Source organism: Centropristis striata, chromosome 13 (genome assembly GCF_030273125.1).
Source record: "Centropristis striata isolate RG_2023a ecotype Rhode Island chromosome 13, C.striata_1.0, whole genome shotgun sequence".
Classification (NCBI taxonomy): domain Eukaryota; kingdom Metazoa; phylum Chordata; class Actinopteri; order Perciformes; family Serranidae; genus Centropristis; species Centropristis striata.
The window spans coordinates 38,286,779-38,300,592 of NC_081529.1; the positions used below are offsets into that span (position 1 = coordinate 38,286,779).

Genomic DNA, 13,814 nt, shown 5'->3' on the forward strand with positions numbered 1-13,814 from the left:
TCTTATTTTAAGTGTTCAACATGCTTATTTCTAGATTTAATAATCTTCATTTAATAAATCTTGTCAAAGTAAATTATCTGCCCATGCAGCAAGATCATTTCCCTCAGATTTACTGTTTGATCTGGTTTTTAGACTAAACACCTTTAATGCCACGATGGGTAAAAGTTAAAGAAAAGCTGCATAGATCTGCTTCTATATTCCCTCCACCACTCTTTATGGAGGTGGAGTTTGGTTTTGTCTGCGTCCACTGTTAGCAGCAGACTGTAAACGGCTCATGGCTGAGAACTCCAGCCTTCATTTATCATAAAACAGAAGCCATTTTTCTCTGGTCCAGGCTCAGTGACAACTCCAGCACTTCTCACATCATTTCACCTTCCACCCTCCACGCTCCACGGCTGAGACTGTGTCTGTCCTGACATGAACAATGTATTATTACCACTTTAAAGTGTGAAGGCAGTAAGTGATACGTAGTGAGTGTGATGATGGGCTGTGGCAGGAAGATGAACAGGTTGGCCTGTTGCTGGTTGTCACTGCTGACTGACTGACTGATGGAACCAACAGCTCTGAGCAGGAGAGTTCACACTGCTATGAACCTGCAGCCAACCTTTATCTATAACATCAACATGGAGAGTTTTACACAGGACAGCATATTGACAACTGCACTGCTAAATGTATGTTAATTCATTTACTAATGCATTGCATTTTCTATAGCTGCTTCACAAAATGACAACATGCTCTCATGTTAAGTTGTGAGAGAGAAATCAGGCTGATATGTGAAAGTACAAAGAGGAAGAAACTGAACTCCAAACCGCAGAGATTCAGTGAGAAGCTGCAGAGGCAGCTGCACACTGGGAGGCTTTTCCTCTCCAGTCACCAGTACAGAGACACCAGTAGAACCAGTCAGTTCACTGGTCGACATGTCTTTGGTTCGACCAGCCAGTTAAAGAAAACTAACAAAATAACGAAAACTTGAATTAAAAAAAACTTTTTCCTTATCTCGTTTTTATTTTTATTTCAGTTAACTAACTGAAGCTGTACTGTGTGGTTACAAAACTAACTAAAATTATAGTGAAAATGTCCTTTCCTTTTCATACGTAATCCAGAGTTTCTGTTTCTCCACCACTGAGTGTGTGTTCCTGCTTTGTGGGCTTCAGGAGCAGCGAGGGTTAAATTACCGTAATGACTCCATGTTGGCTGGAAAGAGAAACTTCTCAGCTTTCACAAAACATTGGAATCAACCATTTAGTTATTATGGTAAAAGTGTCGCTGGAGCAACACTCTGTAAACTTTGGATGGAGAGGGGCGCCTGGAAGGCCCTGCTTAGCCTGCTGCCCCCACGACCCGGCCCCGGATAAGTGGACGAGAATGGATGGATGGATGAATCTCCCACCCAACACATAGCCCATTACAAAAAAAACTATAACACTAAACCAATAAAAACTAAACTAAAACTAGCAAACTCACTCTAAAAACTATTAAAACTAACTGGATTTGGAATAAAAATATTCACAATGAAATGAAAACTAAAACTGATGAAAAATCCAAATCTATTATAACCTTGCTGACCAGAACACAGTAGACAGGCATATGTACCTGCTTTTAAATCCACTAACTTACTTACTATACTTTTATTTCATTGCTGTTGAGCTACCATCAACACAGTTTATTCTTTCCTACATATTTTTTCACTACGCACAAGAAAGTTTGCATCCACCGATGAGCAGAAGAGATAAAAGCCTGTTTTAGCCTTGACCACAGTGAGAGAAGAGCTCTTTATCCATCTCATCTATTTACTATTTGAAGTAACTCAACAACAGGCTCTGGGCCTTTTGATCACTTTGCTGATGAATATTAAATGTTCTGACTGCAGCAGAGCAATCAGAGGATCAGGGCTAATGGGCAGGAAAGGTGGTCCGCTGTTAGGGAGATACCTACACTGTAAAAAGGTGTTTAGTCTGAAAACCAGATAAAACAGTAAATCTGAGGGAAGTGATCTAGCTGCATGGACAGATAATTTACCTTGACAATATTTATTAAATTAAGATTATTAAATCTAGAAATAAGCATGTTGAACATTTAAAATAATAAGGAATTAACTCTTAAAACAGGATAAATGATCTAACACTTCTAAATCTAAATTTTTTTTTTTTTATCTTGGTAAGAACCAAATAATCATCAGGTCACTCTGCTCGGGCCAGTTCATCACTGCTGGCAGCTTTACTTTATCTGGTTTTAAGAGTCAGGGTGTTTTCACACCTGAAGGTCTGAACCAAGGTCTGTGTTCTGTTCCATTGTCTACATTTGGTCCTGTTGGTTTTGGTTTCACGCTGCAAAAGGAATAACGACTTTACAAGACAATTCTACTGGACACGTCATCTCCCTGTGGACTTCCTGGTTCATTTTGTTTTGGTTACGCTGCGTTGTTAGGCCGGCCGCCATCTGACCTCAGAGTTACTTCCTGAACGTGTTTACACTAAATGAACCCAGGAGACACCTTTTACCTGTGGTGATACTGCTGCTGGTCTTTAGCTACCAGCAGCAGCAGCTTAATGAGCAACATGTGAGAGAGCTTGGTGTTCACTAGATGAGCCTCCTCATCATGAGAAACTGTATCACCGAGAAAACGGCTCCAATACTGACAGTTATGGCAAAAACCTTCCTGTCATTGCTACGAAGGTCCGAACTATAAAAAAAGTTGTTTTCACACTGTAAAAGGTTCAGACCTTGGTTGGTTTGGTCTGGACCAAGACCACCTCTTCTGGTCGACCAAACTTTGGTCCTTTGGTGCGGAGCGTGGTCCGCGGCACCTTTCACACCTGGAATTTAGGTTTGGATTAAACTGAAAAGTCCTGAAGTCCGGACCAAACCAGATAGGTGTGAAAGCGCCCTTAATTTTTTATTTTAAGATTCTCTTTTAACTGTCTTTTATAAAACCTTACCAGGAAGTTTTTTGCCCTAAACCTAGGTCAGTGGTTTTTTAGCCTAAAGTCACCAAACAGCAGCCTTTTTTTTACAACCGTGAACCGTACGTGTATGTATAATGACGTGTAAATATATATACCATAACGACAATGCATCTGGCTTTCAGTGTTTGGTAATTTATTCATGCAGTTTGTGTTTGTTACTACTACTGAACCTGTTTTTCTGTTTTTGCGTGAATTTCTTTTAAATCATTTGTAAGGAATTTCTACCAGGAGTGTTTTTTTTAGAATAAAAGCTACAATACTGTAATTATTGTCCATATAATTCCATTAGTCTCGTGCAGGCAGCAAGTTTTTCCCGTGACTTTCATCAGGACCAGTTAGCTTCACAGCCAGTTACATTTAATAATTAAATTAATAATTAAAAACAATTCAGTGGAATAACAACATGAGTCAATGGCGTAGCACACAGTGCACTAAGAATAGAGCCTAAACGTAGAGATTCTTTTAATTTATTGAAAGAGGAATTTATTCTGAATCATATCATGGCACCAAGAATCAAAATCAATCATATCAAATCATGAAAATCATGAAAAAAAGTTTCATCACTTTCTCCATGAGTGTTTTAACACCTGTAAAAAACAGCCTGATCTGCCTTTTGGTTCGAGTGCATCTTGTTGTCTTGCTCAGAGTGCCAATGATGTTTTTGGGGTCATCCCTTTGTTCCCTCTTTTAGAAAAAAAAGGTCCTATGTTCCCCATTTTTTCTGAAAAAGGCTCCTATGTTCCCCTCCATCGACCAATCTTTCCGGTAGACTCTCAGCATGGCCAGCAGACCTACCGTCACATGGCCACCTTAGCTCAAGCAACACAAAACTTACATTATCACAGCAGCTACTTTCTGCTTACTTTGTAGTTAACTTTTTGGGATTTTTAGGATTACTCATGTTTGTATATTCCCACCCCTAATCATATTGTCTTGCATCGAGGCTTAGCTTTTTCCTTTTAGGGTGGTTAGGGTTAGGCCTATTTGCCATGGCATTTGGCAGTAATGGTGGAAAAAGAAACAGACCGGGGAAGATAGGACCCTTTTTGGGGAAAGCGGGGAAAAGGGGTCCTATGTTCCCCAGTCTCATAGAAAGAGGGGAACATAGGACCCGGGGAACATAGACACGCTGCCCTGTTTTGAGTATATGGTATCTTTGCTTGGTTCATCGTCTGTCTGGTCCCCAGCAGAATGTGAAGCCATGTATGAGTATGGAGGGTTGAGGGCTTGCATGTGCATAGCAACAGGGCAGAAACCACAGAGATGGCGGTGTAGCATGCAATGTCATACCAGTAAATAATACTTACATAAATATCTGCACCATAAAATCCATCCTGGTAAACAACACTGCAGAGGATGCAAACACAAACAAACAGACAAACAAACACACAATAAAACAAAAACATCCATATTAGTGCATGTTGACATGCAGGCACTGGGCTAGCTAGCAACCACCCCCCCACCATCTCCACAATCCAAAAAAACAACCAAAAATAAAGAAATACGAGGGGCAGAGGCAAAGGGAAACAGCAGGCACGCCTCTCTGCTCTCTAACAGCTGGTACGGAGGCTGGAAAGGTCCAAAAACATGTCAAATATGATGCTGACTTTTTCTAGCATGATGAGCTAATGCATGCTACTGGAGGGGAATATGAAGAAAACGTCTTTGCCGTCTTTTATGTCGATTTATACTTTAATATGAAAGGGACAATGTCCGACGTAGTGTCCATTATCAGGAACTGATGGACAACACGGAGGCCAGAATGTTCATTTCTGATTATGGACACCTGAAGGGCATTTTCCTGCTAATGTAACTGTACCGCGGTCACTTAATTTAACCGTACAGCGGTCATGTAATGCAACCGTACCGTGGTCATGTAATGTAACCGTACCACAGTCACTTAATTTAACCGTACAGCGGTCATGTAATGTAACCGTACCGCTGTCACATAATGTAACCGTACCGCGGTCACATAATGTAACCGTACCGCGGTCATGTAATGTAACCATACCGTGGTCATGTAATGTGATGTAACCGTACCGTGGTCATGTAATGTAACCATACCGTGGTCATGTAATGTAACCGTACCGCGGTCATGTAATGTGATGTAACCGTACCGCGGTCATGTAATGTAATGTAACCGTACCGCGGTCATGTAATGTAATGTAACCGTACCGCGGTCATGTGATGTAATGTAACCATACCGCGGTCATGTAATGTGATGTAACCGTACCGCGGTCATGTAATGTGATGTAACCGTACCGCGGTCATGTGATGTAACCGTACCGCGGTCATGTAATGTGATGTAACCGTACCGCGGTCATGTAATGTGATGTAACCGTACCGCGGTCATGTAATGTGATGTAACCGTACCGCGGTCATGTAATGTAATGTAACCGTACCGCGGTCATGTGATGTAACCGTACCGCGGTCATGTAATGTGATGTAACCGTACCGCGGCCGTGTAATGTAATGTAACCGTACCCCGGTCATGTAATTTAATGTAACCTTACCGCGGTCATGTAATGTAATGTAACCGTACCGCGGTCATGTAATTTAATGTAACCTTACCGCGGCCACTTGACGAAGAAACTCTTACTCTTAGCTCAACTCTCTGCTAACACCTGACAGTTTGACTACTTGGAACAGTCATTACCATAGATACCTATGAAATGGAAACGCTGTTCACTTTAAATCCAGTTGGGCGACATGATTTCTCAACAGAGAGTCTGCTCAGCTCAGAGAACGCTTTGGCTCAGCTACGAACCAAAATGTTATGCTAACAAGATACAACGTCAATAACAATATGTACAGTTGACATACAGTAAATATAATTTGACGGTGTGTCAAACAACAAAACTAGCACCAGCCATGTCATTGTAATGGCAAGTTAATGGCATAATGGCATAGCAAATGGGATATGAGATGATGGCTCCTGTCATACAGAGAACCAGTTGATCTGTTACTGGTCCTGGTGTGTTCAGAGGATGAGGCACACTCAGTGTGTTGGCTGTGTTTCTGCTGCAATGGTTAATTATGTTCCATATGTAGCCAGAACATTAATTAGACCGGTGGACAGTAGGAATGAACAAACACCCTGAAGCCAATCAGAATCAAGTATTCACCCAGACCATATTGGTATAATTATCGTAACTCATCCACAAACCCTATGCCTTTATTATTTTGTTATTTCTTTGATGCACAACATATAAACACCTTCTAATGCACAACATGGGTTAAAAATGACCTGCATTCATTTCACATGGTATTTCATGCTGGCTGTGTGTTTGAATATCTTTTTTTATCCACACATGGGTTAAAAATGACCTTGTGTGTAAACTAAATTAACAATGTGAGTATATGTGTAACTATGTTTGTCTTATTTTTAAGGTTTAACTATAAAAAAAGTTGTTAGAGCCACCAGATTACATTGGAAAATCACATATTTTAACATTTGAGACGTATTAGAGCCACAAAATAATGATTTCCATTGGAAAAACACCAATTTTACAAAATAGGATAGTTAATATTTGTGTCTTCTTTGTCAGGTTTTAAATTGATGACAACATATAAACACCTTCTAATGCACAACATGGGTCTAAAATGAGCTTGTGCATTAGAAGCATAATGATATAAAAAAAAAAGGTTTTTATTCAAAAAGTAAGAAATTAAAAAAAAAAATAGGATGTTTGATGATCAAAAACAAGTTATTTGAGAAAAACCTGCAATACTGAGTGATTAAATTAATGTATTGCAAAGAAATAGAAAATAAAAACTTAGTCGGGTCACTTTAGACCATGTTGGGCATCAAAGTATAACAATGTATTTAGTATTTGTTACAAAAGTGCAATATTTAACATTACCTGCCAAGTGTATGTTAAGGATTATGGAGAACATGAAGGAGTGCTGACCTTTCTTAAAGCACAGTCCACAAAGTTTGAGTCAGGATTCAGAAGACAATGTTTTTGCTGAGAACCTGTACCATATTAATGGGTTAACCGGCTATCGTCATGGTAACCTATGCTCCAGTTAGGTTGATGCAATATACCTGTATAAATTTGATATTTTCAAAATGAAATATTGATCTCAAGTTATTAATACACATATCCCAGTCACACATGGTGTCCCCCAAGGCTCAGTGCTTGGTCCCCTCCTGTTCATCTTATACATGCTACCCCTCGGTCACATCATACGCCACCATGGACTACAATTTCACTGCTACGCAGACGATACCCAACTCTACGTCTCCACAAAAACGATCACTCCTGCCATTCTGCTCACCATCACAATCTGCCTCAATGACATAAAAACCTGGATGAAAAGTAACTTTCTCAAACTCAACTGCAACAAATCAGAAATCATCATCATTGGCCATTATTTCAAAATAGCTTACAAGACCTGAACTCACAATGTCTCATCTGTTTAGTTTAGTTTTTTCTGCATTTTGTGTTTGTGTTTGTCTCAATTCTGTTATGTTAAGCGACTTTGAGTACCTTTTAGAGCGCTATAAAAATCTAATGTATTATTATTATATAATATATTAATATATAAATTATTTTAAAAATACAGCACCTCCTAAATCTTGTGTTGTTGTTTCTTGTTAATCATTTAATCTAGAAGACTTTTCACTATCCAGTAAGTGTATTGTTCTGTTGGTACGTACACATTTGTACAGTTGTGATTACAGACTCTCTGTCTCTATGGAGTCAAGGACTGGCTTAAAGAAGAATAAATCTGCAAAAGAATACGACCCCAGTCTGTTATTTTTTCCACCATTACTGCCAAATTCAATGGCAAATAGGCCTAACCCTAACCCTAACCATATTTAAAAAGCAAAAAACTGAACTGTAAAGTAACCAGAAAGTAGCTGCTGTGCTAATTTAAGGTGGGCCATGCTGGCCATGCTGAGAGGCTACCATAAAGATTGATAGATTGCGGGAAGCATAGGACCCTTTTTCAGAAAAAGGGTCCTATGCTCCCCGGTATGTATTGCTACAGGGGAACATAGGGATGATCCTGACTGCTGAATTGTCCAATTGGAGCCATACTATAATGAATAAATAAAATAAAAAGTCTGTACTTAATATTTTAACATTATACTGACATAATACTATAAGTACATTATCTATTATACTATAAGTATATTATCTATTATACTATACCTTTTCTTTGATCTGTAAGCCAATGTCTTGTGTTTTATACTTTGAAAAAAAAAAGTTAATTTCTTATTTTAAGTGTTCAACATGCTTATTTCTAGATTTAATAATCTTAATTTGAGAAATCTTGTCAAGGTAAATTATCTGCCCATGCTGCAAGATCATTTCCCTCAGATTTACTGTTTTATCTGGTTTTTAGACACACCTTTTTTGCAGTGTGTATCTCTAAACACCGACAGAACGTCTCTTCAACAGCTGGAGGTAAAGCTGCCAAAAGAATCCATCACAAAGAGATCTGATCAGAATTGACCATGTATGTTTCTCCATTCTTGTGTCCTCATCTGCAGTGTCAGCCATGTCTATTGGTATTAAATCACTAGCTGACGAGTGTGTTCAGATTAAAAGCCTCCCTCTATGTGAGATGTATGTCCTCATCCAGCCTCCAGTACAACCAACGGTGTTTCATTTAACGAGAAGTCTCCTCAGAGGACCAAGAATCCAATTTCATCAACCAACAGAATGTTTTCTCACCGTTTCCACCATCTCTGATAATCAATAACTTCTCAAATGTCAAGGTGGCCCAGAGAGCCTTTTGGCTTAATAAAGCTGTGGGACTGTAGCACAGCTACATGCACATATCGACATGCCAGGCCCTTTAAAATACATCTTATGAACACACACACACACACACACACACACACACAAAGTAAACTTGGTTTCTAGCCGTGTCACAGGATTTATTTGGAGTCGGCTTGTCGCCACTTGAGACAGTTTTAATAAAAATACATCACGGTCCACATTAATAATTCAGCGTCTGACTGCCACCAGGGCAATTAAGCGGTGCAGCAGCGTTAATGAAAGTACAATCTGTAGCTGATATCTCTTTATCCAGACTATGGCCGCCTGTTCACCCAAGATCCTATCTCCTCCTCCGATGTGACGGCTCCTCCACCGCTCACAGTGACGCTGTTGTGGTGGTGGAAGGTTTTATTCATTCTCCAACAGAAAGACTTTGGAAAACAGGACTTTTTGTTCAGAAGCACCCACACATCTGTGCTTTGTATTGAGTTATTTCCATTTAATAAATAAAAAAAGACAATGTAGGATATATATTCTCAAATAGCAACCACTACACTGCAAAAACATGAAGCTTACCAAGTATTTTCTTCTTCTATCTATCAATAGTATCTTAATTATCTTGTTTTGAGTATAATTTACCCACTGACCATAGCTTCATGTGCTTATTTTAAGAACATGTCTTTTTTTGTCTTGTATAGTTGATAAAACCTGAAAAAGTAATTTTGTAACTAAAATGAGTGAATAACCCCTCTTCACAGGGTGAGTAACCCCTCTTCACAGGGATTTCAGTCTTGTGTAAAGACTTGTTTTTAGGATTGACATTGTGAGTTTAAATGATATTTCAAAAGTATTTTCTACCACCAGTATCTACCCACAGATACTGAAATGAAAAAAACGTGCTAGTTTCAAGTATTTCTGGTTTATTTTAATTTTACTACAGTCTGGCTTTTCAAGCCACAATTGGTTGAAATAAGTATTTTTGGATTTATTTTAAGACATCATTGTTTTTTCCAGTTTCTAGATATTTTTACTTATTTAAATAATTCTTACAAAGAAACATTAACTTACTGCACTGGCAGATAATTTGACTTGTTTCAAGCATGAATTTGCTTAATTCTAGATATTTATTTCTCATTTTTGTCAGTTCGTTTTTGCAGAGTGCACTGCAATAGAGCTGCAACAATTATTCGATTAATCGAACAATAATTGATTATTAAATTAATCGTCAACTATTTTGATAATCTAATAATTGGTTTGAGTAGTTATTTAAAGACAATAAGTCCAAATTCTCTGATTTCAGCTTCTTCAATGTGAATATTTCGGGTTTCTTTGTTCCTTTATGACAATAAACTGAATATCTCTTTGGTTTGTGGACAAAACAAGAGATTTGAGGACGTCATCTTGTGGTTTGGGAAACACTCATTGATATTTTTATACATTTTATTCACCAAACAACTAATCAATTAATCGTTTAAATTATCAACAGATTTATCGATAATGAAAAATAATTGTTTGTTGTAGCCCCGCACTGCAAATTATTTGTTTCTTGCCAAGATAAAAAGAAACTTTAGATTTAAAAGTGTGAGATAATTTATCTTGTTTTAAGAGTTAATCTCTTATTTTAAGTGTTCAACATGCTTATTTCTAGATTTAATAATCTTCATTTAATAAATCTTGTCAAGGTAAATTATCTGTCCATGCAGCAAGATCATTTCCCTCAGATTTACTGTTTGATCTGGTTTTTAGACTAAACACCTTTGTTGCAACCATGGTTTATTTCTCTCTCTCTATTTATTATTTATTTATTTTAGTCACAACTGGGTAATCTCCAAAAGTGGCGACCAAGTGGAGGACTCCCTCCACGACCAGCGCCTCTCTTAATGACAACACAAAGCCAGATTGACAGGAGTCGGGTCGGGGGCATGCCTGGAGGAGGGTCAGCATGCTGTGTGGGGGGGGGAGGGGATTCAGGACTTCCCATTGGATAACAGAACGGGAGAATGACAACCACACAAAAGCAAAAGAAGCTCACCCTCCGTAAGCTGGGATGTGAGGAGGCGGGGCGGCCGCCCTGAACGTGTTGTAGACGGTCCGGCCTCGGCCTCGTAGGTGGGCTCCTCTGTACGCTGCTGCTGCACTGGCTGATGGGTAGGGGAAACCTGGGACTGGACACAACACGGGGGGGTAAACACACACAAAAATAACCTGTTTCATTTATGGTCATGTCTTATTTTGTGCTCTGGTCTTGCTATTTATCCCCTAATCACCGATTGTGTTCACCTGGTGCTCCCTTCCCTCCATGTGTTCCAATAGTCTGTGTTCACCTGGTGCTCCCTTCCCTCCATGTGTTCCAATAGTCTGTGTTCACCTGGTGCTCCCTTCCCTCCATGTGTTCCAATAGTTCACCTGGTGCTCCCTTCCCTCCATGTGTTCCAATAGTCTGTGTTCACCTGGTGCTCCCTTCCCTCCATGTGTTCAATAGTCTGTGTTCACCTGGTGCTCCCTTCCCTCCATGTGTTCAATAGTCTGTGTTCACCTGGTGCTCCCTTCCCTCCATGTGTTCCAATAGTTCACCTGGTGCTCCCTTCCCTCCTTGTGTTCCAATAGTCTGTGTTCACCTGGTGCTCCCTTCCCTCCATGTGTTCCAATAGTTCACCTGGTGCTTCCTTCCCTCCATGTGTTCAATAGTCTGTGTTCACCTGGTGCTCCCTTCCCTCCATGTGTTCAATAGTCTGTGTTCACCTGGTGCTCCCTTCCCTCCATGTGTTCCAATAGTTCACCTGGTGCTCCCTTCCCTCCATGTGTTCCAATAGTTCACCTGGTGCTCCCTTCCCTCCATGTGTTCCAATAGTCTGTGTTCACCTGGTGCTCCCTTCCCTCCATGTGTTCCAATAGTTCACCTGGTGCTCCCTTCCCTCCATGTGTTCCAATAGTCTGTGTTCACCTGGTGCTCCCTTCCCTCCATGTGTTCCAATAGTTCACCTGGTGCTCCCTTCCCTCCATGTGTTCAATAGTCTGTGTTCACCTGGTGCTCCCTTCCCTCCATGTGTTCCAATAGTCTGTGTTCACCTGGTGCTTCCTTCCCTCCATGTGTTCCAATAGTCTGTGTTCACCTGGTGCTCCCTTCCCTCCATGTGTTCAATAGTCTGTGTTCACCTGGTGCTCCCTTCCTTCCATGTGTTCCAATAGTCTGTGTTCACCTGGTGCTCCCTTCCCTCCATGTGTTCAATAGTCTGTGGTCACCTGGTGCTCCCTTCCCTCCATGTGTTCAATAGTCTGTGTTCACCTGGTGCTCCCTTCCCTCCATGTGTTGTGTGGGATTATGTGGGATTATTCAGTGTAAATTACAGTTTTTGCTGATATTTACATTTACATACACTCTTAACACACACTAAAAATGTAATATCAGCGTAGTAGGCACTTTTAATTACCATGAATCAAGGAATAGCACAACACTTTAACTTTTACTGTAGGAAACACACAGTTTTGCTGTAAAAATACAAGTAGAAATACCATGATGTGTGAATGAATGACACAATTGCCGTAAAAATAACAAGAATATTCAGTCTAAATTACAGTTTTTCTTGATATTTACATTTATATTTACATGATAAAACCCACTCACTGTATTTTTTACAGTGAAGTTCTGGCAACCAGAGCTGCTGTTATTTTATCATATTAAACAAAAAAATGTACAGTGTACTTTTCCATTAACTTTACATGAAAATGTAATACTTTTACAGCAGAACTGTGTGTTTCGTCAAGTTTATGACAGTAAAATCAAAAGTTTCGTGCTATTCTTTGATTTACGGTAAGTAATGGGTTAAATGCAGAGGTTGAATTTCCCCATTGTGGGATTAATAAAGTAATCTTCTTCTTCTAAAAGTGACTACTACAGTGATATACAATTTTTAATTTGACAGAGTTTTACTGTAATTTCTACAAACATTTGAAGGGTTTTAGCAATATTCAGTGCACAAAGAGCTGCACACTGTCAGTGATAAAAGCATTTGGATTCTGAGAGAATGTGTAAATTGTTCTCCGATTTCCAGTTGTGAAAATGTAAATATGTGAAGAGAAAGAAAGAATAAAGAGAGAGTGGCAGAGGAGTGGAGCTACTGCAGTGGTATTGTTATTAACTTATCATTAATCTTAATTGGGGACGACTGACACAAAGCTTAATTTGAGAGTTGGGGTGAGTGAAGGTTGCGAAGGAGATCGAGGTGCCATATCCAAGCCTAATTATACATCTCTTCAAAAAGGAGATCTAATAAAATGCTAATAGAAACAGTGAATCATTCATTGACCTGATGAAAAATGGAAGGTTTGAGCCAAAGGATAAGAGTTTCTCAAAGAGAGACAAGGAGAGGAGTGAGCTGGTAATTGTTCCTATTCATCTTTTGTCACCTTGATTTTAGGAGCGAGTGGCCTTAAAGTCACATCTTCCCAACGCCGCTCCATGAAACAGAAAGCACTTCCTATGCAGATAGTACTATAATGTATTGTGTTGGGATAAAAGGACATAGCTTGCATGTTTGGATGAATGCCAGAGCTGAAGGGCAGCTGCAGCAAGTCTTAAACACGAGTCAAGTCTCATGTCGCTGGGAGCAAGTCCAAGTCAAGTCAGGGTCTTTCTAAAGCTTCTTCTCACAAACATGTTTGTCATGTGGAGAGCTACAGCATGAGGACAGACTGATTGTGTCTCTAGGATAATGAGTAAAGCCTGATTTCCACCAGGCGTGGAACTGGTGGAACCACTCTAATCAATGAGAACAGGACTAATGGTGACGTCTTCTGGAGGAGAATCCTGGTTCAGGGAGTCCTCCTGTCCTGCTGGGACGTTAGCAGCTTGCTACACGATGAACGGTGGAGAGGTGGCGAGTCGTGTGCCTGGCGGATCTCTCCGTGGAGGATATGGAAGATCTCTATCTATCTATATGGAACCTTGATAACAGGTCTTCTTCTGATTGGATCAGGCTTTGCTCTGGTTTATGGAGATACACAGTAAACGGTGACAGCTGTCCAAAGCCCCATCAGGCTGCTGAGATGATTGATACGATGGGCAGAGCTGTCAGAACTCAGACTGTGGTCACAAACCAAACTTTGGATGAAA

The 13,814-nt window shown here is 39.9% G+C and overlaps 1 protein-coding gene across 3 annotated transcripts in view; it reads right to left on the reverse strand.

The window, feature by feature from the left end:
• The window catches only part of rbfox1 (RNA binding fox-1 homolog 1), a 111,021-nt gene that overhangs the window by 18,457 nt on the left and 78,750 nt on the right, over positions 1-13,814 (reverse strand). For all 3 annotated transcript variants that reach the window (XM_059348381.1, XM_059348382.1, XM_059348383.1), the window contains 2 exons: positions 10,734-10,866; positions 4,274-4,313 (listed from right to left, as the gene is read on the reverse strand). In XM_059348381.1, the coding sequence (XP_059204364.1) occupies positions 4,274-4,313; positions 10,734-10,866 (173 nt within the window). The remainder of the gene's footprint in view (positions 1-4,273; positions 4,314-10,733; positions 10,867-13,814) is intronic.